Here is a 27,674-nt window from a genome sequence, read left to right as displayed (position 1 = left end):
ACAAGGCAATTGGCAAGCCCGCATTCAGTCGATTCTACACTCTACTAGTTTGTCTACACAAAAAATGAAAAGTAAATAAAATCATAATTCATAAGCCATTATATAAAACAAAAATATATTATCATAGTTTTAAATTTTAACACATAATGCGTTCATACTTCATAAATATAATGACAATACAATTTTGTTTAAATATGCACTTCAAAAATATTTATTTTTTCAAGTTCTACATGAGTTTTGTCGTTTGATGAACAAATAAAATAAAGCTGCACTATTTACAAGTAATAATAATAGCTAGGTACAATAAAGTAATACTATACAAAAAGAGTTACACAAAAACTTAACCTACATATTTTATTCTTTCGATGAAGCAGCAGCATATTATTATTAATATCATTCTAGAGTTTTGTCGGTTTTGATACCTAGTACCTACATAATATTATAGTTATGTCATATACGTTTAAGTTACAGACTAAGAATTAACTACTCAAATACTGAAGTATCTACCTTCTATATCGAGTTAAACCTCATACACTTTTACGTACCTATACGGCTATACCTGTATTTAGTATTTATATATTCAATGATACAATATTAATACGAATGACAAATCAATAGTATAGTTTTTTTTTTTTAAATAATATCTCATGTCAGCATTCCTATTTATATATTAATAAATACTTAGAAAAAAATATTTAACGTTTAGTTTTTACTTAATTAGTTTAGTTTAAAGTATAATTTATTATTATTTGGATACTTATAAAGATTCTAGGTATTTTAATTTTTTTAATCGTATAGGTACTTAGACAATTTGTAAATGACAGTACATCTATGTGGGCTATACAAATAACAATTAATAATATAGGTAGGTATATACTAATATTCTAAGTCAGCTAAATTTTTTTAAGGATTCAAGATGTATAGTTTTAGTTGTTCTAGTGACTAGTATCCTAGAGTTTTAAAAGATAGTTACAATTGGCTATATTCATCATACAGTACAGGTGATTACGTGATATTTTTGCGACGGTGCCATTTCTGACGATTTTAAAAATAGGTAATTTATGTTGATGATTTTTGACCTATACAATTTGACCTTATAATGTAGGTATCTATTATACTAGATTAAGGCGTAATAAATCTATTTTCAATAAGTGTACATATTTTTTAAATATAATTAATAAGTATGTCGATTAATGATAAATGATAATTACAATAATTAGAAGAAATGTCTGTTTTTAATAAGAACGGATTGATTACAAGAATAAAAATATTATTTTAAATATACTTATGCGCTAAACTGTCTACTATAGTATTTTATAAACTATAAAAGGTTCTAAAATAATATTAATATGTAATAAATAACAACACAATAATTATTACTCAATAATGTGGGGTCTAAAATCGTAATTAGGATTATTATAGTTCTTTTGTAAGTTTGTAAGATTTTGTATTCATTACATGACTACGTTTGCAGACGCGTATTGGCCATCTGTACATGGAATTTTATTATACCTACTCTAATATAATGATTATATAAGTATAGAGTATAATATATAGGACATAGGTGTATTCACTATTTATTTTATTTTATTGTGGTGTTTATACCTATAATTATACGCTGCTATTATATGAAATGGAATTTGTGCATACGAATGCAAATAAGATTAGCAAAAGAAATTCCTTTCGTTCCTCTTTCTATGTAGGGGGTGTGATACTGATACAAGTGTAGGTATTATGTATACTCATAAGTCATAACGTTACGGTATAATATTATGTTAATAATATACGTAGGTACCGTTTACCTACACAATGTAATCGCGTACAGTATGCTCAGCAGTCCGCAATTCTGTTATCGCGCATTTTATGATGTGGTCCAATGCAGTCGTAAACTCGCAATAGTCGATAGATCACGATTGTACTTTGTTGCATATTAAATTTCAAATTTTTTTCCATAACAACTTTTTACGTATATATAACATACTTAAGTGTATTGTATTGCTTTAAACGACTTTGGAATTTTAAATTGTTACCATCAGATCGCAGTAAGTTAAAACAATCATTATAATTATTAATTCCCTACCTATCATATTTTTATACATTTTGCACAGGTATCTCGTTTATCTAATTCACCAATTAACTATAAAACAAAAAAATATTTTACGATTTCACGAATAAAGATGATTTAATTTTGTAACATTTACTTCGATGTATTATTAAATTATTATTTTATATAAACCATCATATTATATTGAGACAGAAAAATTATTCCATCGTTATAATCCTTAATAGGGGGGACGCAGATAAGTATTACTTTAGAAGTAATAGTATACTATACATATCTATTATATAAATATATTGTAATATGTATTAATGTATTATAAATTAAAATGTATAGCCGTTAAGGTGTAATCTGCATTCTACTTTATTATAACTAGGTACCAATGTTAACGGTTTCTCCGTTTTAGTCCATGAATCACAATGAATCACTTAAGTAATTAAATTATATTTACAATTCCGATATTCCTACTTAATCTCTAATAATACTCTCATTATCATTAAATTTAAATAATAAATATAAAAGCAAAATTTCTTGGTATACCTATATAATTATAATATTTGCAAAAGGTATATGATCATTTTTAGCATTTAAAAAATTACCAACACAATTTTTATTATTCGATGAAATTTTCATACTACGAAGTCTTATGGACAAAAAAAAAATTGTATTATAGAGAATTTTTAAATTTAAATGAATAAATTTGGTTCTTAAAAATATTTCGTTAAAAAGAACATTAAATTTTTTAAATGCAAGTTGCAGTGTAGTTCAAATCTGTTAAATATTTAAAAATATTTCTATTATCTATAAAAACATTATTGTTGAAGATAAATCAATGCTTTATGGACATATTGGCATTTGGAACTTGTAAGTGACAAAAGAATAGCATCAATTATATTAATCACCCGCGTTTAATTTATAGTTTAACAATTATACAATATCGTGTACCTACGTCATCTGAATATAATAAGGTATATACTATATATATATGTATATTATTAGTCCATTATGCAATTAAAAATTTAAATATCAAATTACAATGTTACAATATTATGCTGGTTAAGCGGGTATGCACTATACTACAGTTCACGGCAATCGTTCAAACATGCGAAAAAAAAATTGATTTTTCGCATTTAGAATTTATGACATAATAATATACATAATTTATTTAGTGTCATTCATTGTGGTTATGTAACGGGTAGGTATCTACTGATACGTAAACGGGTTATATAGCAGTATAATTTGCTCATTTTAGAAAGATGAGTAATGCAAATTCCAATATCCCACCATATGTATAAATACGCGTGGCACTCGTCGTTGCCAGTCATGTCTTTTCTTTGTTTCATCGAGTACTGAGTATAGGTAGATTAGGTTTAGTCGCCTAGATGGTGATCACGGGAGAGAGGCTAGGTCTCCTCAAAATTTAAAATTTCCACGTTTGACGAGTATTTTTGTTCTAAAACAATTAATTATCATTTATAGTTAAGAAGTACCTACTCCTTCTTAATCATTTGCCTTCTGAATTTCTAACCAGTAAAAACATCAAAGAGAAAATTACTGACGTGCACTATTGTGAATAAATAAATTATCTAAATATTAATATAAATTTAAAGCAGCCACAGCTGATGTCATGATATAATACCATTGATTAAATATATATATATATATATACGTATATTTAGCCAATGATAATATTGTAATAATTTTGTGTTCGTGCGCAAGTAAGCGATTATCCATTATAATTGTATAATGCATATCGCCTGTAATGAGTAATGACTTATGAGTAATATTCAACAATTATTTATCACCCACAAATTAAAACAATTAATACCAAGATTAGTGATTAGTGACTGCAGGTTTTGAATATTCTGAAATATGATTTACAAATATTATAATGATTGACCGGTGTCCCCCGCTGGCCCAACTGTTGGCTTAAATCGAGAAAATATAATAATTTTCATCACCCACGTTGTGATTTTCTAAAGTTATCGGCCGTCTATGGTCTGGTCGTGAGGGGGCTTAGTACCATCTCCGACTTTGTCCGGTTAAATATCTGTTATCAGCTGATTAAGCATAATCGAAGTTTAACAGTAGACGGTACAACTTACTTACTGGCCCTTAGGACAGCGACCATAAACTAAGTTTATAGGATGTCTATGGCGGCGACAGTGGACAGATTGATAAGGTTGGCGTCGGCGCCGCTGATAAGCATTGTTGTAGTGTCGTGGCCTCGTGGGTCGGCGTGGCGGTGTCGAGAAGGGACGGGCGAGTGGATATTATTATCGGCGTCGTCGTCGCACGACCGTCCGCCGAACAGCCCGAACAGTGCCGGACGCCGGCGCGGCGGCGACATTAACGATACGGCGCTGTGCTCGTTCGGCGGCGCGTGAAATTTCCGAACGCGGAAAATACGCCGATGTCGGTACTAGCGGTCTCTGACGGTAATCGCGCGTCTTTCCCGTACTCGTGCAGTCGTCCGACCGTTCGCGGTTTGCCCCACCTAGTATCTACACAGTACATCACTACATCATTTAAAATCCGCTCGTCCGTCCGTTCGTTCGTCCGTCTCTTGTTTTTCTTTTTTTTTCTTCTTCTATTGCTAAGGGTAAAGAACTCGCCGCCCACGCCGCGACGTTGAAAAATCGTTTTAATCCGGTCATTCCGAAGGTCGAGAAAACGTAACGCGTCTACGGCGCCGTGCTTTTAGTTTACCGTGATTTACACCGCCGGTTTTATTCAATTCACTGACTAATTTTTTTATTTTTTATTTTTCCCCCGTCAGTCGCGTGTTCCTGCAGTACACACACCTAACCTAACCGTTCATGTTCGACATCTGTTTTCGCTAAAATATCGTTTAAAGTGCGAAACACCACTCGATCATCTCGACCCGTACCTACCCGGTGACCGTTGGGTCGTTGTCTGTCATTCGAATGTGTTACGGGATTCTTGCGGTCCTGTGACGTCCTACGCCGCTGCTGTGTTTGCTCATCATGCTTGACATTCAAATCGACGATTGGATACGTGAACCCGCTGAAGACGTGAGGTACAGCAGCAACTGCGGAGGAGCGACCGTCAGATCTTGGCGCAGCAAATGCGATCCTGGTGAATGACGCCTCCCTACTACAATCGTTAAGCGCCGCAAACGACCCAGGTGATAATGGCCGATCTCGTGGCCAGATTAAGCAAGCTCGTGCGTTTGCACGGTGCTGGCCACAAAAAAGTTAACCATCCAGAAGACCCAGTCTGCACGCCTCTCCGCAGTAAGTGATCGAAAATTGTTATCATGTGGTTATTAACTGCTTGGTTCCTAAGCCATGAGAAATATATTAGGGAACCCTACCTAACTTGTCGTATTTGGTGCGGAGGTTGACATTTAAAAAAACCTTTGATAGAATTTATTATGATTACTTAATACCACAGTATAAATGAAATCTTATGAATAGATAATAATAGATGCCATTTTCATCTGTTTTGTGCTAGTACCTAGTATTAAATAAGTGTTATAATAGGGATGTACCTAATATCACTTAGTAATAATTCTTTTTCAAGTAAAAAAAATCACTTAGGTAGGTAGGCAAATAATCAATGACTTTGTATTTTGTGTAATGAATGACTTGATTCTTAAAATTCAGTTTTAGCTTCATATTACCTTAACCAACTTCTTTAATAACTCTTGTTTAGTAACATTTTTACAACTACCAATATTGCAATTTATGATATTTTTTTACTTTAGAAAAAATTATAATATAATTAAATTATTAGTAGGTACCTATAAATATATTATATATATATATTATGATAAAACAAATCAAATGTTTAGTACCTAAGTATTTATAAGTAATGATTAATTATTGAATTCAAATTTAACTCATTTATTTTATTGACCTATTCAATGAAGGAACATTTGAAACTTATTGTGTAACAGTGACTTCCTTTTTGTTTTATACCATATTTACTGATTAATTTGATCTATCTCAAAAGCATAAATTATTGTTCCAAGAGTTGCTTAGCTTAAATTATATTAAGTATATTAACTTTTTGGTGCTGCTAATCATCTGAATCGAAAGCTGACAAAAAAAAAAAAACCGATACAAAAACCAATTTATTTGAGTGGTGTGGTCTGACCAAAGTGGATAATAATAAATCACCATCTCTAAGATTCTCTTATATTAAACTGAAAAAATCATAGATATGTAAATAGTTTGATTTTAAAGTTGCATTGGGTAATGGGTTTGCATAATTTTATAGCTTCCTACTCATTTCTTTAAACTGTATTATGTTAGGTAGGTATTTTACATTTTTTTTTAGTTAGTTTGGTATCCCATTCAAAATGTTGTATAAGTATATATTTTTTCTATAATTACTTTCCTGTAGGTAGTTCTGTACTATGTTATTGTCATATATAGGCAAGTAATTATTTTCTTAGATAACCTATTGATAAAAGCCTAATGAAAAAATAAAAGATAAAATGTTATTTCTTTCTATCAATTTTTAAATGTTTCAACTCAAATTTGTACAATTCTTTACTTTAATATTTCTAGCGTTTCAGCTATACCTATTGTTAATGTTAAATTTACTGTTTACCAAGTTGATTTTTATATTTAACATACCTAACTATATAAGTTCATAGTTTAATCAATGGTGTCTAGAAGATATCTACTAATTTATATCCTCAAAATGTATTGAGTATTTAAGTATGATATTTTAGATTATTAAGAACTAATAACATGCTAGTAACCAAGTGAGTAACCAAGCTTAAAAAAACAAAGACATTACAATATCACAATTTTATCGTAATAATTAATATCTAACCTCGGATCTAACATACAAGAAATAAATATTATTTTCTTAAGAATATTAATATTATTGGTTTTATGATTCAATATTGAATATTTTTTTTTATTAGGAAACTATAATTATTATACCAATTATACATAGATCACTTTTTGTATAACAAGTAATTGTGATGATAATGATAAATGATTTTAAAAAATAATGAGTGTGTTGATTCTTATTATCACTTGGTAGTGCTACATGTGGATTTTAAAATGTAGACATAGTTATAGGAGGACTGTTAATATCGAGGTTAATATACAGAGCCGAGAATCATAATCGATCATTTACAAGTTTTTTTGAGGTATTTGTACTAAAGAGTATTGAGACAATTTGGCAAAGGTATACATATGTATTTATACATTATATAGCTCATAAATTGAATATTAAGGGGGGTAAACCACTAGTCAATTTTGTGTACACCAGACTTCCAACCATGTGTACTTCCATGTATTTCCGTATACTTCCGTATACTTCCATGTACTTCCATGTACTTCCAAGTACTTCCATGTACTTCCAAGTACTTCCATGTACTTCCAAGTACTTCCATGTACTTCCAAGTACTTCCATGTACTTCCAAGTACTTCCATGTACTTCCAAGTACTTCCATGTATTTCCGTATACTTCCAAGTACTTCCATATACTTCCAAGTACTTCCATATAATTCCAAGTATTTCCATACATTACTTTCTAATACTTCTATGTATATTTCTAAATATTTAAATTTACTTTTCTAAATTACTTTCAACATGTTATACATAACATGTTAAAATATTTTAGTACAATTTAATAATTATTATATTAGAAGCTTAAGTAACTGTTTGAAGTATCTATAATTTTACATCAGATAACCCAAAAAACTCTTTAGATTTCATATATTATGTAATTAAAAAGTATTATACTTGATAGGGAAAAAAGCCAAAGAATATTGTTGTACTAAAAATACATTGAACCAATGTTCATTGTTCAAGTATAGTTAATCAAAATGTATTTTTATCAGGTTTGAACAAATAAGTTTATTAGTGTTAAATGCAAGTTTTAAGTAAGTACAGATTTAACACTTATATTAAAATGAATAAAATGTAGTTCCTTAAATATTAACAGGTACATTCTTGTGCTATAACTATAACAAAAACAAATTTTGAATACAAAATATTTAAATTCTACAATTCTACATATAACTGAAATAAGAGTAAACAATATGTGCTAATTGAAATGATAATAATAATTATTATTATAGATGAAAGAAATGTATTTTGCCTTTAGTTGTATTTTTTAATACAAAATATAAAAATTCATTACTTGTAACTATATTACTTAATTTTATGTTTAGAACAAGGTATTGATTAATAATTAAATAATGTATAAAAAGAGAAAAACCAAAAACTATTTAAATGAAATAAAAATTATAAATACATATCGTATCAATTTAAAACAAATTAAAAAATTTAAAAATTAAAAATTAAAAAACATTGTAACTATAATAACAATTACTGTAACTAAACAAAAATTTATTTTAATTATACTAAATCGAAATTCCATTACTATACAACTTATTTAAATTCTAAAATCTACCTATTACATATTTATAATATAATTATAGATTCTACTGACATATTATAGTTATTATATTTTATTTAAAACTTAACATTGAGTAAATAAATCTTAAAAACTTACCAATTGACATAGAATTATTTGAAAAACTGTGGAAAAATTAGGGAAAAATTAACTTGTGTGCTGTATGTGTGTAGACGTCATACAACGGACACGACTTCGATCGGACTGGAGACGACTAAGCAAATAATACTAAGCCAAACCCAACCATATTTATTTATAGCCAAGTTTAACCATATTTATTTAAAACTGGTATAGTTCAATTATTTTTAGAAATATTTTATTCAAAATGAAGAGTTATTATTAATTACTCAGGCCAAAATTATTTAATAATACAATAAACAGGGCAATATACACATCACACACATAATATTATTATTATGAGAGCATGGTAGCTGCAAAACACCGTTTCTTGTCATGTTTACTTTTATATTGAACAATATAGACCAATGGTTCCCAACCTTTTTTGGTTCACGGCACACTCACGCAATATTGACAACCACATTTCTCGCGGCACACCTAGAAAATCTCAGGGCACATTACTGTGCCGTGGCAGACATACGTTCTTTACTTGCTTCACTCCAAATAAAGTTAAATAATAATTATTTAATATCGGTACTTCCGCGTATTTCCATGTACTTCCACATATTTCCAAGTACTTCCGAGTACTTCCAAGTACTTCCATGTACTTCCACGTACTTCCAAGTACTTCCAAGTACTTCCACGGACTTCCGTGTACTTCCTAATACTTCCAAAGTATTTCCTAATATGTGTACACCTACTTCCACTAGTGGTTTACCCCCCTGAATATTATGTTCTATCTATCTATAATATTTATAAAGTAATGGGAAAATAATTACATTATTAAAACAAATACTGGTTACGCTTAGTTATAAGTGGGTGTTATAAAAGTCTTTAAAGTTTGAAGTATAAAGTATAAATTAATATATAAATCAAATCCAGGAATAATCCAAAACGAACAATAAATACAAAATTTCTTTGTTTGTAATGGGTATTTTTAGTTAAAATATTTGAGATATTTTAGGTATGGTTGAGAATATGGTAAATGGTTATTTGTACCTATGAGGCTGTATGGTAAGTTATATAGCAACAAAAGTATTCATTAATGTATTCATGACTTGACTTCCACTATTTTATTTTTTTTTAATAATTGATTAAGAGGATGCTACCCATGGATTTGTTGTTTCCAGCGTTTACGCCTTAAAAACGTTCAACATAGCAATCATTTTTCGTTAACTATTTTCTATAGTGTACTGTTAGTTTTGATATTAGAGTAGCATAATATCTACTATCAAACTTTAAGTTAAGAACTTTATCTGTGCTTAAGCATTGAAGATTTTTTAAGCAAGGTGTGGATATGTAAAATATCAAAAATTAAAAATGCCCATATTTCGATTGAAAATTAAAATATCGAATATAAGCCGACGCTTTAATTGGAGATAATGTTCTTAATTAAAAGTTTGATAATATCATGACTAATAGGCAACAGCACACTAGTGAAACTACCAGGGCCGTATTTAGGAATTTGACACCAAGGGGAAACAAAAAAAATACTCCTCATCTATCATTATACAAAATACAAATTTAAATTATAAAAAAATTAGCCGCCCTCTTCTACTCAACCGCCCGGGGCAACAGTACCCTGTAGCTCCCCCCTAATTACGGCCCTGGAAACTACTGAACGGAAATATGCTACCTCATGCGTGTATAAGACGGAGACAACAAAATGCCCAAGTCGCGTTATATTCAGAGGTTTATAAACTCATAACCATTATAACCTGTATGTATTGTCACCGTGTTACAAACATGCATCTTAGCAAAAACTGTTTTGCGCGGGACACTTTACTCCCTTTGTATTTATTGTAGAACTAGCTGATCCCCGTGCACCAACTCTATGGGTAATATGATTCAAAATGCGTGTTTAACTCGTCTCGGGGACGAGGACAGGTGGCCGAGCGGTCTAACGCGTCGGCTGTGGCTCAGCCGGACCGGGTTCGGATCCTCGACCATCGGGCGGCATTTTTCTCCAGGCAAGTCACGGTGTCTGGAGAACAAGTGTCGCCATCCCCCACTCCAGGGCAAGGCAGAAACCTACGGGTGCCCCATTAGAAATTCTGCCAAACAGGCCACCGGTGTAGGTTAGGTTAGTACACTCGGACAATAGCGCCATACGAGTATTTTATATTCGTCGTTTAATATCCGGCTAGTCATATTCTAAACTTCCCGTGACTAATTCCTGTGGATTTACCCTATCTTAATCTCCATTAAAGATTGTTAACACAATCATATAAAATATAGGACTAAAATTATATTCAATAATAATGTTTTTTCGCATTTTAGATTTTGAGCAGAGCGATGAATGTATTTATTTTACAATGATGTGTGTTTTTATACATAAATATATATTTTTTTTTTTGTGTGTGTATACACGATAAGGTGTCGAAATAATGCTTCGATTTTAAACTTCAGTAGCTTTTCCGATTGAAAAATGAATCTCTAGTTGGTGTATTCAGGAGTTAAAAAATTAAAAGGGTTTAAAATTCCCAGTAGTTTTAAAAAAGAGCCGGAAAAAAACAAAAAAAGAAATTAAGGAAAAACTAGAATTTTCACGCAAAATCGATTTCGGATATTGGTATAACTCTTAAACAAATTACTTCAAATTACCATAGATACATTCAATTTTCACTGAATGTTCATATTGGCATTTTCTATACTTGATTAAATTTTCCATATATTTTTTTAAAGTTATTAGTAGACATTTTCAATTTTTAGTTTTTTTCATTTTTTTTCTATAAATATCAATGAAATTTTATTCGTTTGATAAAAAAGCTTTAAAATATAACAAATGGCTTCTAATGTATTTTTACAACAATAGTTAAAAAATAATCAAAAATAAATAGTCATGATTTTATTTTTTAAGAATTTAAAGTTCCAATTTAGACAAAATACCATGCCCTATTTTTTAATGATCCCTGACACAAAATGTGTAATTCGAAATTGAAAGTGTGCACTACGGATTCGAGAAGTTTGTACCTACTAAATACTAATAAATAAGACTATACTTGCTAGATAGTAATAGGTAGTACAGAATACATTATACACATTTTTAAAAAATAATATATTTTTAGCCCCCCACGGTTCTGTGTATTATTTCATGGTACATTAAAAGATGTGTAGTATGAATTTTTGTGAAAAATAGGGGCTGCAAAATACGTAAAAATCACTAAAATTTGCAAATTATTTTAAGTTAGAAATTGATAAATATTTGCCTTTTTAAATTTAAGATTTGAAAATTTACTAGATAATTCATGAGTTTGTGTTTATCAAACGTCTACTGTAAAATCAAATTACATTTTTATGAGCATTTGAATTTTGAATTTTTATGACATTGGATATTCACCCAATTTCTTTTGTTTCGATGTTCTTATTTTGTTGTTATTCGAAAACGAATAACTGTAGAAAGTTACACCTTATGTTTATTTTATAATTTTTTGTGTAAATTTCTAGACTTGATAAAATTTTCGAAATATTTCAACTATTTTTAAGTTATTTAAAAACATTTGAAGTTTCCCGTTTTTTTAGTTTTTTATCCTATATAAATGCCAATAAAATGTATACATAATACTTAATGTATTATAATAAAAATATTAACAAGGGTATTAACATAATTATCATTGCTATTCTCGCCCTTTTTAATACACTGAATATATTGAATGTATTTTTATACATATCCTTACTACTTAAGTAAAAAATATTTTTATTAAAACAAATTACAACATTTAGGTACTTATACACATACATTAAAATAATTGTAACCGTCGTTACAAGATTAAAAATGTATTTAAAAAATCCCTAGTCCCTACTATCGAGTATTGAATGTATTCTAAACAAATTGAAATATCATCAGTAATGTATTATAATTACTAATTACTAATTCTTAATACTATTATTAAACCCATGTTCTGTAGGTGGAATGTGGATCCATGTCTACGGAAAACACGAATAATGAATAGTTGTTTAAACTTTAGAAAATAATTTCTTCAAATAACGTTTATAGAATTACCTATGTAGATTAGATACCTAAATTACGAAGGATTTAATACTTCGATCAAAATGCTCATAATTCGTTTAAAATTTAAACATCATAAAAAACCACCATGAAAACATGGATTTTATTCTTACTTTTAAATTTTATAATAGACTTATTCGTTCTAATATTAAAGAAAACTACATAAAATTGGTTCTATTAAATGCCAATTTGACTACATGTTATACGTTTGTAATGTTTCTACGACAGAGAACACACATGCGTGTGAGGTAGCACTGTCCTCTTTAGCACTTTTCAAAATGAAAATTGTAAATTTATTAATTTAATAAAAACAAGAAATATGAACATTGAGAGTAATATTTAATAATTTTACCATATGATATTACCTTATCGTATTCAATGTATTTTGAGATGTATTTCTACCTAATGTATTAAACGATTTTTATACAACTAGTAGGTACTTCATTATGTATTCATATCTCATAATAGTAGACAGTAGTTGTATACAACAACTGCGTTACTTCTTTAGTAAGTAGCTCATCTGATGGCAGGGGGGGGAATTACTGCCTCAATAAGGTTTAGTGGTAATAAACTAACGATTGCTTCGCTTCAAAACATAACGCTTCGCTGTATAAATTGTTACTATTCTAACATTTATGAAAAAATGTCCAACAATAACGGTATGTCGAAGAACTGTATAATATATTGACTTTCGATTTGTAATATATAATTTATTTATTTACTATTACTTATATAATGTGTATTATTTATGTAATGTATTATGTACTTATATACCTATGCTTAAACTGTGTTTTAATTTTTTCAGGGCCAATTAAAGAAGATTCTAAATTTAAAGACGATGAAGACCCATCTGTTGATTATGTTGACATTATTGGTACTGAAGAACAATTGGTCAGTATTTTACTAAGAATTAACTATATTATTAATAATAAAAATCAATTCTTATTAATTGAACATAATTTAGTATTTAATAAGTAATAACAATTTTAGTTTTTTAATTCGTTTTCAATTAAAAACGGCTTATGTTTTTTGTTTCATAATTTCTTCGGCCATTAACTATGTTTCGATACAACATTAAGTACTACGAGTGATATATTCATAAATTAATAAATCTTATTGTATAAGCTAAAAATTCAAAAAATAATATTATCAATATGTTTTTATAATTGAAAACAATCAAGTTGATACAATTTTTTTACGTAAATAATTTTTATTAGTTAGAATTTAATTTTAGTTATTATATTAATAGTTTTAGTTAAAATTGAGGAACATTATAACCTTGATTATAAACATAATATATCAACACGATAAATAATAGTTATGTAAATAAAATTTATTTGTTGAAGACTTATTAGTTGGAAACATTACATTTATTAGTGCTGCTCTTAAGTTTTAAGAATTTCGTCAACGAAATAATGGAAATCACCTTGTCTGAATGTGGCAGTTAATTCACTAATAATATTTTATGTTATTAAATTATTGTTTAACTTTTGTTATCTTTTCTTGCACTCAGCTAAAATCATAATTAAATTTATTAAATTATTAATTTCTTTAGATAGGTACTTATGACATGTTATCATGATAAAAATCATAATACTAAAATAAAACACTTAATTTATACTTTTTAATTGTAAGATTCACTATAGTCTTTGTTCTTTCAAACATAAACTGGTTAACAAAAAAAAAAATATATATAGGTATGTATATATAAAAAAGATTTGATAACGATGGTGGTGATACATCTAATACTCAAACAGGTTTGGTACCATCAATTTTGGGGTTAGTGGGTCATCACTGGGGTCATCACTCATCCGTCTTCTCCATCCCTGATTTTGGGTATATTTGAAATAGGTTTCTGTTAAGTACAGTTAAAATTTTCTCGGATAAAACAAAATTACACATAGGTACCTACACTTTGTAAATCATGTTCTTAACGTCATTTTCAATGCTGTGCTTATTTTATCTGTTATTTCAAATTACAGGGTATTACTTGTTACTTGAATGATTCGTTTTGTTGTATATTGTTCGTAGAATAGATAACACGATTGATGTTTATGCCAAATATTTATTATTTGTAAATACTTACATTACTGCCCAAATTCGGCCTTTATTGCAGTTGTGTAAGATTATTTGTCACTTGTGTAGTTATGCATTTCTGAAGATAGTTGGTAAACTGTCACCAGTCAACAGAGCTGGTAATATACTTGACAAATTATATGCCAGTTTTTAAATCGTAGAATAAATAGTCAGCACAGATAGTATGAGCATTAGTCGCAGTGAATAGGTTCAAAATAAACGTAATATATGCGTGGATACGTTCATCTGAGCACTTAATACGTACATTGCTCGCTAATTTCATTATTATGTACACGTGTCGTGGGAACTAGCCGAAGAATTTTTTTTCGGTTAACGTAGCATGAATAATATTGCTTTGGGAAAAATTGTAAATTTAGTATTCAATTATTGTTCTTGATTGGGGATTCGATTATTCATGTCAGAAAACAGTAAAACAATAGCAAGTAACAGTAGCAGGTAGAAATTAATAAAACAAATAAATTATTATAATTGCTAAGTACCTACTTTAAAAATGTAATAACTAATAATTATGCTATACAGTGTGTTCAACGATTTAAGTATAAGGTAACACAAAATATTTCGAACGTATGACTCTGAATTTCATTCAGGTTTTTTTACTGCATAAAAAACATTATAGTTAATCGCACTTATTTAAAAAAAATTCTAAGTAAAAAATAAATTCCGTATATTTGCATAAAAATTATATTTTTAAAATTGCATTTCATCCCCTTCTTTAGTTCGAATTTAAATTACCTAACTTATAAAGTGGTTTTTCGTTCAACTCATTAAAGTTTTGATTTATTTGCATGTTATATTTATTGTATTTTTTTACTGTTTATTTTCAATGTACTAAGTTCCTTGTGATTTATTAGTTATGATACCACTCCTACATATTTAAAAAATCTTACGAAATCATAAATTGATCTAATCGTTGATATACTGTTAAAAAATATGATGGAATCATATACAACAACATGCACGTATAAAAGTTAAATGTAATATCAAGTCCTTTATGCAGTAAAAAAAACTTTAAATGGCAGCGGCCATAATGTCCGAAATATTGTTTATTACTTATTTCGTTGAATACACTACATTATTATTGGACTACACACAGGTGTATTTTTAATGACTTATGAGCGGGGGACACATACCAAAAATTTAAATTATTGTACGTACCTGTTTCTACATATATTTATCATTCTAATTGCTATTGAACTGTTACAATTAAATTTCTGAAGCTGGGTATTACCGTATTGGTAACGTGTACATATGTTGTTTTTTTTTATTAGATTTTTATTTTAAATCTAGCTCAACAATTACAATACGTTAGAGTATTAACAGTCAGTGTACATAATATGTTATGTTATATAATTTGTAAATGCATGTATATATAGTATTGTAAAAATATTCTTTCCGTGAATGATTATTTTAATTTTAATTCTTTCTTTTGAGAGGATAACAAAATTAAATCATACTCGTAGACAATGTGTGTATCGTAAGTCTAAACGTAAAACTTTTGCTTTCTACTTATTTTTTTTTTTGTATCTTTTACTAGTTATATAGCATTGGTTGATTAGCTAATAATATAAATAAGTTTGTCACAGGATGTGGTCAATTTCATTAAATTAGAATTTAAAGCTTCAAGGTTTAGGTATTCAGTTGCAATAGACTGAGGTTTCAAAATATAATTGAAGGACATATTTTATTTTGCAATGATTGTGATAATCCATAATCCTAACTTAACCCTTGAAGAATGAATAATAATTATATTATTTTTATTGCATAATACTAATTATATGTACGTTTGTGAGACAGATGGTTCTACGTTAAAACAACCCGTTATGAATATCCCTAACCTTTAAATTAGTTGCTGAGCAATAACGTTGTAAATAAATAACTTATTTAAACATTAATTAATTTAATAACATTATTTCGTTGGTACATCAAATAAACTAATTATTGAAATTTTTTTTTTTAAATAATGTATAATTCAAATATTCATAGATATTTATTATTTATTTATTTATTTATTTAATATAATTTAAATGCTGAGTGACTATTAAAATTACAATGGCTAAAATACCTAACCCATATAAACTTTTAAAGAAATAGTGAAACAATTATAAATATAATAGTTTTAACAATAAATTAATAATTTATACAAATATTGTAATGTAGCAGCTTACAACTTCCGTAAAAAACAGTAACCATAAAATTATTGTATTAATTGACATAATTAAGTTAAATCGGTTATAAAAATAGTTATAACTCGTACGAGTAGCGCAACTTTTATACTTATAATCACAGATCTTGAAGTTTTAAATTAATATTGACGTGGGATATCTTGTTATCACATTTTTTTCTTTAAATATTTTGCTTTTAGTTTATTTTTCGGTGATATATTTTTACTGGGGGTATTTTGATATATCACTGACTGTATTGTCTGTATTACCACAACGGGGTCCTCTAAATGACCAACTTTTAAACTTTTCGGTACACCTGTAACTTATAACTCATTTTTAATAATTAATTATCCAAGTATCTTGTTTGTTCAGTTAATACAAAATAATAAAATGTATTGATTTTTCTATTAAAGGTTTTATATTTTACTTTTATCAATAATTTAAAAAGAAACTTAAATATTTTAGTCGGATTTTTATTATGAAAATGTTGTTTTTGCGTAGTCAAGTTATGCGTCAATGAATTTAAAATTAGTGTAACCCAATTATTTGTATTTTGTTGTCCGGTAATGAAATTAGAATACTTGGCATTTAATATTCGTATAAAAAAGATATTCTATTTGCTTTTTTAATATTTACGTCTTAGGTTCGGTGTTATCGTGTATGATTTGAATACGTATGGTTTATGGATAATGTTTAATTTATTATTATTATCTTCATTCATTAATTTGATTAAAGTGAGATACTTTGCTATATTTTTTTATTGTAATTCATGTTAAATAATATTGTGATTTCAAATACAATGCTAGGTATTTAATATTGTTAAAAATGACAAATTAATATGTGATACATGAATTATTTAAATTTAAATTATTAAAACAAGATGTTCCATTATTTTAAATTCGACTGCACAAGAAAAAAGTAAACACCAAAATTATTGAGATTAGTGTAGCGAATAGAAACTCATGAGCGATAAACAAAGAGATGGACAATCAAAAATAGACGTGACAACCCGAGAAAGGTCATATTCCAATGGTCATACACCAAGATAATATAAATAATAATATATTATAAGACAAAAAGAATAAATCATTGTATTCAAAAACGACTTCGATTAGATCTGAGCTAATATTATAATCTCTACTAAGTACTATTGTACTTGCTTATATTTTTCAATTTTTGGTTCCTAGTTCAACTTAATTTTACAGAGACAACAATCACAACTTAAATGATTTCTTATCTCTGAAAATACAGCATGACACTTTTGGAGCATTTCCACTACCCAAACAAATGCCTATCGGAAAAAAAAATATTTTTAAAATATAATTAATTTACATTTTAACATTACTTTTTTTATAATCCATAGTTATACTCAAGTTTATATATATTGTATTACAGGGGTCACCTAATGGCGGATAGGACAATCATTATAAATAGTACAAAAAAATTCGAAATTTTACCATGATGTGTATTTTAGATTCTGAACGAAGTGATGAATGTATTGATTATACAATTATGTGTGTTTTTTTTTGTGTGTCAGTGTACAGCATAACTAGTCGAAATAATGCTTCGATTTCAAACTTTGGGGGTGGTTTCCGATGTAAAAGTGAATATCCATGGTGCATTATAGAGGTCAAAAGTAAACATTTTCCAACAGTTTTCAAAAAAATCGAGAAAAACAAAAAAAAAATGACAGAAAACGGGAATTTTTACGCAAAACCAGTTTTCGACCAAATCGATTTTTTTATATGGTTGTAATTCAAAAACTAATCATTGTAAATACTTGAAGTTTTCACCAAATGTTTATGTTAGTGTTATCTATATACAGTTGAATTTTCAAAAAATTTGATTTTTTTACAATTTTTACAATAGCATTTGAAATATAAAAGAAATATATAGTCACACATTTTTTTTATAAGCATTTACAGTTCAAATTTTGACTAAATACATAAAAATTACGGCAATGTTCAAATTATCTTAGATCGAAATTCATAAAAGTTTTTCTTTTTAATTCTAAGATTTGAGAATTTAATACAAGGCTCATAATATATTTTTACAATAGCAGTTGAAAAATAAAAGAAATATATAGCCACATTTTTTTTTACAAGCATTTAAATTTTAATTTTGACAACATACGTAAAAATCACGAAAATTCGCAAATTATTATAAGCTAGAAATTCATAAAAAATTTCCTTTTTAAATCTAAGATTTGAAAATTTAATACAAGATTCCTTACAAATTTGTCAATCTTTATCACAAAGAAAATGTCAACCGGAAATTCAAATTAAATTTTTATTAGCATTTGAATTTCAAATATTGACAGAAATTCGTCAAAACCATGAATATTTGCAAATTATTTTGTAGTTCAAAATTCATAATATTGTTTGTATTTATATCTAAGGTTATAAAATTTAACACTAAGTTTTCCATAAGTTTTTCTTCAAATAGCTATAGAGAAAATTTGAAGCGTCATTATAGGAAAAATGTTTTGAGCGTTTGAGTTTTAAATTCTTATGAAATCGCGTAATGATAACGATTTATCTTCAAACGAGTCAAACGAATTTAAATATTATTTGTTATACTTCAAAAATTATAAGTCGTAGATACTTGAAAATTTCACCAGATATTTAGATCGGAAATTGAAAAATTGAAAATTTGTTCAATAATTGTACCACAGATTATAACACATATATTAGACGAGATGATTATATTGTGATTACGAAATGTTTTCATGGATATTAGAGATGAATTTGTTTAAAAATTTAATACAAAGTTCCTCATAAGTTATTCTTATAGTGATTAAAAAATTATAAGAATACATATGCACAATTTTTTTTTATAAGCGTTTATAGTTCAAATTTTTACGAAATCTGTCGAAAATGCGAAAATTTGCAAGTAATTTTGAAGCTGAAAAATCATAAAAATTTTTGTGTTTATAACTAAGGATTAAGAATACAACACTAAGTTTTCCATAAGTTTTCCTTCAAGTAGCTATAGAGAAATCTCGAAGCGTCATTATAGGAAAAATTTGAGGTGCGTTTGAATTTTAAATTTTTACGAAATAGCGTTACGATAACGATTTATCCTGAAACGATTTTAAATATTTGTTATTATTCAAAAAGTATAAGTCGTAGATACGTGAAAATTTTATCAGTTATTTAGATTGGCATTTTCTTTACATGATTTAATTTTAAAAATATTTTGACTTTTTTTGAGATATTAATAGACAACTGAAATTTTAAATTTTTTTGAAGGGTTGATAAAATTTTTTCGGCCCTATCAAAATACTTGAAAATTGAATACAAAGTTCTTCATAAGTTATTTTTATAGTAATTAAAAAATTATAAAAATACGTAGGCACAATTTTTTTTTTATTATTAGCATTTGAAGTTCAAATATTGACTAAATACGTAAAAATTACGAAAATTCGCAAATTATTTTAAGCTAGAAATTTATACAAAATTTTCTTTTTAAATCAAAGATTTGAAAATTTTTAATTATCTATAATATATCCTAGACTGACAAATCATCTCCGTTCAGAATCGTTTTTCGTATACAATGATACCTATCATTGCATTTAAATTTAACCTACTTACCTACCCTAGTCAGAGGTCCACCCCACCACCTAATGTACAGCTGAGCGACATCCACTTACCCGCTTTTTTCATTTAGAAATAAAATATTTTTGGCAAACCCGGCATATTCTAATAAATATTATTATTTTGAATTTTTTTGGGCCGCGAGAATTTTCCGAATTCTTAATGTGGCCCACAGAAAATATTAATTGGTGACCCCTGTTGTATTATAAAATATAGGCGTATATTCATTTTACAGGAGTTACACGGCTACCGACGACACATGGGATATACAATTATGTCTTGGGTAGTGACAATCATAACATGTGGCGCTCTTCGTTTAATTTTTTATTGGTGGCCAACATTAATGTTGTTTTCAACCCATATGAAATGTTCATTGCAAACTGCCGAAAAAATTTTAGTGGTGGTATGTTCATCTTATTTTGTTTGTTAATACATTGATTATCATTTTAGTATCTTATATTGTCGTTTTAGGAAACATATAAAAAAGATCATAGAAGTAAACATGTAGCAGAAATAGAAATCATCAATTCCTCTTCGCTATTACCAAGGTACGTGGTTTATTTAGTTTTATACTCCAGTGCGATCAAGGAGAGGATTCCTCGTGGACCAATAGGGCTCTCCTTATCGCTTGACGTAATAATAGTGGGCCTATTGTTTGTTGCCTATCCAGTTAGTGCAAGACGATTATACTGTTACCAATGTGTCTATCCGTATTGTGTTCAAACAGCGAAGCATGCCGCGTGAATGGCTGGGACAGACAGGCGTACTTTGAACTCAAATCACTTGGCGATTCAGCAAAACTACCAGTGCGAACACCAAGTGGAATTTTCAAAGGTATATAAAATAATTAAATTGTTTAATTGATAGTTGTTTCAATAAAATATTTTTACTTTTATTTTAGACCTGGATGAAATAAGACGATTCGACTTCAAGAAGTACAGATTCATCTGGGATGTGGACAAAAAGGAGTTCTATTTGTTGACTGGAATTGACTGTGGTATAGATACCCATGAATTGCATGAACAAAGGGGAATATCTGCCCGAGATCAATATCTGCGTCGTGCTGTCTACGGGCCAAACGTTATTGATGTTCCATTGCAGACTATTTGGTCACTGATTTTCACTGAAGTTCTTAATCCATTTTATGTATTTGAAATATTTTCATTTATACTTTGGTACCTTGACGATTATTTATCATATGCCTCAGCTATATTTGTTATGTCATTAGTCAGTATTATTACTGCTGTTATACAAACAAGGAAGAATCAAAGGAACCTTAGGAGTACCGTGCATTCCAGCGATGTTGCTAATGTACTACGAGAGAATAATGTAATTACAGTTCCTACAGAATTGTTAGTTCCAGGGGATGTTTTGGTTATCCCTAGTCATGGTTGTGTTATGCACTGTGATGCAGTCCTTCTCACAGGACATTGTATTGTTAATGAAAGTATGCTTACAGGTTAGTTGATGTTATATAATAAATTAAAGTTATGGATAAATTTAACTTTATGGATTATAATATTGGATTATATGTAATTTTAGTGTCAATTTAATGCCATGAGTACTATGCTATACCATGTTTGTATAATGATATACATTATTTTACATGTAATTTACAACATGAAAAATGATAAATTGATGATGACTAAAGTTAATTTTATTGTATTTTAATGATTAACATTAAATTTATTTTATTTTACTTTAAAATTTATGTTATATACTACATATATGTTAATACCTACAATTTTTTTTTACATCTTAACATAATGGGTTAAATATATAAGAAATAATTTATTATGAGGACGCTACACCCGCATGAGTTGTCTCCGTCTTACACGCGTACTACATAGCAAATTTTCATTCGCTAGATTCAATATTGTGTTGTTAGTTTTGATATTAGAGTGAATTGAGCCATTATCAAACTTTTAGGTAGGAACATTATCTGTGTTCTCATGTTGGTTTTTACGATATTTTAATTTTTAAATGAGTTATGTGAATTTTAAAATATTCACACTTACATGATCATAACTCATTTAAAAATTAAAATATTGTAAGAAACCAACATGAGAACACAGATAATGTTCCTACCTAAAAGTTTGATAATGGCTCAATTCATTCTAATATCAAAACTAACAGCACAATATTGAATTTAGCGAACGAAAATTTGTTATGTAGTATGCGTGTAAGACGGAGACGACACATGCGGGTGTAGCTTCCTCTTAAAGGTAGTGCTTAAATACTAAGATTATTACAAATTTATTATGTATGAGACCTCTTAATGAAACTTTTAAGTAATATTGAATATGCACATTTCATTTTATAAAACTTAATCATGATTTTCAAATGTAATATTCACATAGCAGTATACTGTATATACAGTCATAGTGTATTTTACCAATAAAATCAGTTTTAATAATTATAAATAATATATAAATAGGTATTACAACAATTATAGATATTTCTTTTGTGAAACTATTATTCAGGGAGTGTATTGGAATTTGAGTTATTGAAGTTTTAACTTTTAAAGATATGAAATTAATTTAAAGTATAATATTTTAAACTAAAAACAAAACTTTTATTTTAGCATTTAGTAAATTTGATATTAATTATAGACTTAAGAAGTTTCAGATCTTAAATAAATAGATAAACAAATTATAAATTGCTAAAGATTAAAATTATGAATTTGTTATGTTTTATTTCAAGGTGAAAGTGTTCCTGTAACCAAGACAACAATACCTGGAAACGCAGACCTAAAATATGACATTAAAGAACATGCTCGTCATACATTATATTGTGGAACATCTGTTATACAAACTCGTTATTATGGTGAGGGACGAGTATGTGCTGTTGTGGTACGTACAGGCTTCCACACTAGTAAAGGTTCTTTGGTACGTTCAATATTGTATCCAGCACCAGTTGATTTTGAATTTGAACGGGACAGTTATAAGTTCATCCAAGTACTAGCAGGCATTGCTACTGTCGGATTTATATACACCGTGTTTATCAAAGTATCTCGAGGACATTCTCTTGATTCAATATTGAAGAAAGCTTTTGACCTAATCACAGTTGTAGTCCCTCCTGCATTGCCTGCTGCTATGACTGTTGGACAAATGTATGCCCAAATGAGATTAAAAAATCATCATATATATTGCATCAGTCCAAGATCTATAAATGTGGCAGGGTCAATTAATTGTGTTTGTTTTGATAAAGTTAGTAAATGTTAGATTTATGAATTGCTTTTGAGTGTATTATACCTGAAGTATTTTTAACAGACTGGTACCCTGACTGAAGATGGTTTAGATATGTGGGGTATAGTCCCTGTGACAACATCAAAATTTCTACCTTGCTATAGGAATGTGAGTTCAATGTCATCAGACCATTTGCTCATGTCAGCTATGGTTACATGCCATTCTATTACATCCATCGATGGAAAGTTGTCTGGTGATCCTTTAGACTTGAAGATGTTTGAATCAACTGGTTGGTTACTCGAAGAACCTGAGACTAGTGAAGACAACCAATTTGATCTGGTTATGCCAGTTGTTGTTCGACCACCAAATAAAAACACATTCACTACTATTGAACAAGTAGAACTATTTTTCTAACATTAGGCATTTCATTCTCTTATGTATAATTTATAAAATTTAATACAATGTGTTTTGTAGATTGGACAAGAAATTGGTATCATTCGTCAATTCCCATTTAGCTCAAGTTTGCAGTGCATGAGTGTAATAGCCAAACATCTTTCTTCTAACTTGACACATGTCTATACCAAAGGGGCTCCAGAAAAAATTTTAAGCCTTTGTAATCCTAGTTCAATTCCACCAGACTTTGATCAAGTATTACAACGATTTACCAAACAAGGTTATCGAGTGATCGCTGCTGGCTACAGGGCTTTAAAGAATAATTTGAGCTATGTTAAAACACAGAGATTAACCAGAGAACAAGCAGAATGTGACTTGACACTTTTGGGACTGATTATATTAGAAAACAGATTAAAGCCGGAAAGTGCTGGTGTTTTGGACACACTACGGTCTGCAAATATTAGAATTATTATGGTTACTGGAGATAATATGCTTACAGCACTCAGTGTCGCAAGAGATTGTGGAATCGTGTTGGAAACAGAAGATGTTATTACTGTGCATGGAGTTACGGTGCCCCCTTATTTGTATTTCACAGCACCTGATATGAATGTAAACCAGACAATTAATTCAAATTCTATTGTAAGCTCTTAATTTTAAATTTAAACATCTAATATAATTTGTATCTTTAAATAATATTTATTGTTTATAATTAATTATTTTTTTGAAAAATTTAATACAGAAACTGAGTACTCTAATATCACCCAATTCTGATAATACTGTAAATTTGAATATGGATTTATTAGAAGCTGGATTATTAAGCCCCTCAAGTACTACTGCTAATACACCAATTAAGTATGTTTTATGCCTTTTAACATCTAATATTTAATTCATTTATTTAGTATTAATGTTTTTTGTGTTTTTATTAGATGTTCTCAGAGGTATACTTTTGCATTGACTGGAAAAACTTGGTCATTGCTTAGGCAATATTGCCCAGAACTCATACCAAAAATCATTACTAGAGCATCTGTATTTTCACGTATGAGTCCAGATCAAAAACAACAACTTGTTCAAGAGTTGCAGGGAATCGGTTATTATGTCGGTAAGTAAATTTAGCTTACTGAATATAAATTTAATCAATTTGTTTAAAACAATGAATGAAAATGTTTTAAGAATACTATAAAATTTTGACAGAGTTTCTATTTTCAATAACATTATTTTTTAATTTTATATTGTTGTAGGTTATCAATTTTTTGCACTAAAATCCGATTCATTACATTTTATTTAATTTTAATACATTTCAGTTTGAAGATTAAAATTAATTTTTTTAAATATTCAATATTTCAATCTAATAGCAATAATGGATTAAAAGTTTTATAGACTTATAGAAAATTATATGGTTAAACAATTGAACTAATATCAAATTTTATAATTTTTTTTTGAAATCTATATTTTTAAATATTTAAAATTAATTGTGATAAAATCCTTTTTTTAGCAGTTTTGAATTTGAATTGTAAAATCTTGTTTTTACTTGTCTTTGCTTTTTAGATGTTTCAATTTAATTAACAGCAGTGTTTTAAATTACAGCAATGTGTGGTGATGGTGCCAATGACTGTGGAGCTTTGAAAGCAGCACACACTGGTATATCACTGAGTGAAGCAGAATCATCTGTTGCTAGTCCATTTACGTCACGCAAAGCATCTGTTGAATGTGTTGTGAGGGTAATTCGTGAAGGTCGTGCTGCTCTTGTCACTTCTGTTGGCATATTCAAATTTATGGCTGGGTATTCACTGGTACAATTTATATCAGTTATCCTGCTCTATTCTATCGACAACAACTTATCAGATTATCAGTATTTGTACATTGATTTATTTCTTATATCACTCTTTGCATTTTCAATAAGTCGTACCTCTGCATATGAAGGACCCTTAGTCAAACAAAGACCTGAGACGTCGCTTGTCTCTGCCTTGCCGTTGACTTCACTTATTGGACAATTAGTTATTTCTATTGCAATTCAATTGATTAGTTTCATAGCCATTCGATGTAATGATTGGTTTGTGCCTTTTCAATATAAAGAAGACGCATCAATTGAAAGCTTTGAGAATTATGCAGTGTTTAGTGTATCGTCATTACAGTATATAATTTTAGCTCTAGTTTTCAACAAGGGACCACCATACAGACAGGGTTTACAATCAAACTGGTGTTTATCTATCATATCAGTAGTCATATTAGCATTTACTATCTATTTATTTATCTCTCCATTTGAAATTTTAAGATCCAAATTCGAACTCAAATTACCTCCAGACAACTCCTCTTTCTTTTATGTAGTTTTAGCATTAGGGTTAATAAATTTAGCATTGGCAGTATTCCATGAAAAAATACTTTGTGACCGCATACTTGTCAAATTTTTGAGTTCTCGGTAAGATAATATTTTAAAAAAATGTTATATACTTACTATAAGCAATTCTAAAATTTTAAAATGTTTAGTTCTCATAAGAGTAAAAGCTGGACAACCTCTTATGCTGGAATTGAGCATGAGCTTCAAAAAATGCCAGATTGGCCTCCATTGAGTAACGATCGTTTTAGTTCATCTTCGTCATCACCATTTTCGTATACATCACCTGAACAGCTGTCACCGACTATTCGATCAACAGTGCAACCAAATGGTATTGCATAGCATGGATATATTATATATACAATATACATAAAATGTTTGAGTTTAAGTTCAGTTATTTTTTTATTATTATTATGATAATTTAATATTTATTATGTTTCAGGAACAGCTAGCAATGGTGTAAATTTATCGTTACACCGTCGCTTTAATTCAGAGAGTGAAGAATCCAATTATGCTACTCCTGCTGGTAGCTTACAACATATTTGACAAAATTGTTATGTTTTTTCAAACAATATGTATGTACTTAAAATAGTAGTTACCTGTAGATTTTTCTTTTTATTGCCAGTATAGTTTATTTTGTATAGAATACATATAAAAAATACAAATATATTTTACTGTCTTTAATTGTCTTGTGCGTCTTTTATAGTATTCATATAGACTATATCTGAATAAAACAGAAGTCAACAAAATGTATAGATGTTTGTCATCTGCATAATAATTATTGATTATCGCGTTAATTTACAATAGAGTTAATGGTGTCTTAATGTTATTTACTATTTTATTATTTTTGTTTAACTTAAGGTTAAATATCAAATCGCCAGTATTTACATTTTTAAATTATGATTTATTATTGTTTTTTTTTCTATGGAACTAACGACCATTTATTAAATCTTTTGAGAAAAAATCATTTTTTATGTAAACAAAATACAATTAATTAGTTATAGGAATTGGATGTCATAAAAACAATTTGTTTTTTTCAGTGCAGTATTTGTTGGATTATTAAATTTTATGTATTTATAATTGTAATTTTTTTTTTGTTAATAAATTATTTTAACATTAACTGAATGTCTAAATTATTTACTTATTTTTAATTTTTCGTTGGTCTTTTATGTAGTTAATTTTTTTTTTATCAAGAAAGTATTTTGTATCAAAATTTCAAGTTAAAGGACGTTTCCATATTTGTGTAGTCAAGATTGTGAAGAACACAGAACATGTCACAAAAATGTATGTTTAGCTATTCAAATTTTGTGTGG

At 28.4% G+C, this 27,674-nt stretch overlaps 1 protein-coding gene across 3 annotated transcripts; it reads left to right on the top strand.

Moving 5' to 3' along the window:
- The first annotated feature begins 4,417 nt into the window (after window positions 1–4,417).
- Window positions 4,418–27,481, top strand: LOC107166870 (polyamine-transporting ATPase 13A3-like). 3 transcript variants are annotated; one of them, XM_015515701.2, is made up of 14 exons: window positions 4,418–5,316; window positions 13,399–13,484; window positions 20,684–20,851; window positions 20,920–20,996; window positions 21,176–21,282; window positions 21,350–21,907; window positions 23,152–23,657; window positions 23,721–24,032; window positions 24,111–24,668; window positions 24,769–24,881; window positions 24,956–25,128; window positions 25,614–26,445; window positions 26,514–26,737; window positions 26,804–27,481. In XM_015515701.2, exons 1-13 carry the CDS (start codon window positions 5,214–5,216, stop codon window positions 26,701–26,703), a joined length of 3,783 nt encoding a protein of 1,260 aa, XP_015371187.2. In that variant the 5' UTR covers window positions 4,418–5,213; the 3' UTR covers window positions 26,704–26,737; window positions 26,804–27,481. The 3 variants fall into 3 exon arrangements, with proteins under 3 accessions (XP_015371187.2, XP_015371185.2, XP_015371188.2); XM_015515699.2 differs by having other exon boundaries at window positions 4,421–5,316; window positions 26,514–26,692; XM_015515702.2 differs by lacking the exons at window positions 4,418–5,316; window positions 13,399–13,484 and having other exon boundaries at window positions 20,690–20,851; window positions 21,119–21,282; window positions 26,514–26,692.
- Window positions 27,482–27,674: the final 193 nt, after the last annotated feature.

Source organism: Diuraphis noxia, unplaced genomic scaffold (assembly GCF_037042655.1).
Source record: "Diuraphis noxia isolate RWA-SAM2 unplaced genomic scaffold, SU_Dnox_SAM2 contig0005, whole genome shotgun sequence".
NCBI lineage: Eukaryota > Metazoa > Arthropoda > Insecta > Hemiptera > Aphididae > Diuraphis > Diuraphis noxia.
Note: the sequence above shows the minus strand (reverse complement) of the source record. Positions and strands in the feature narration are given on the sequence as shown.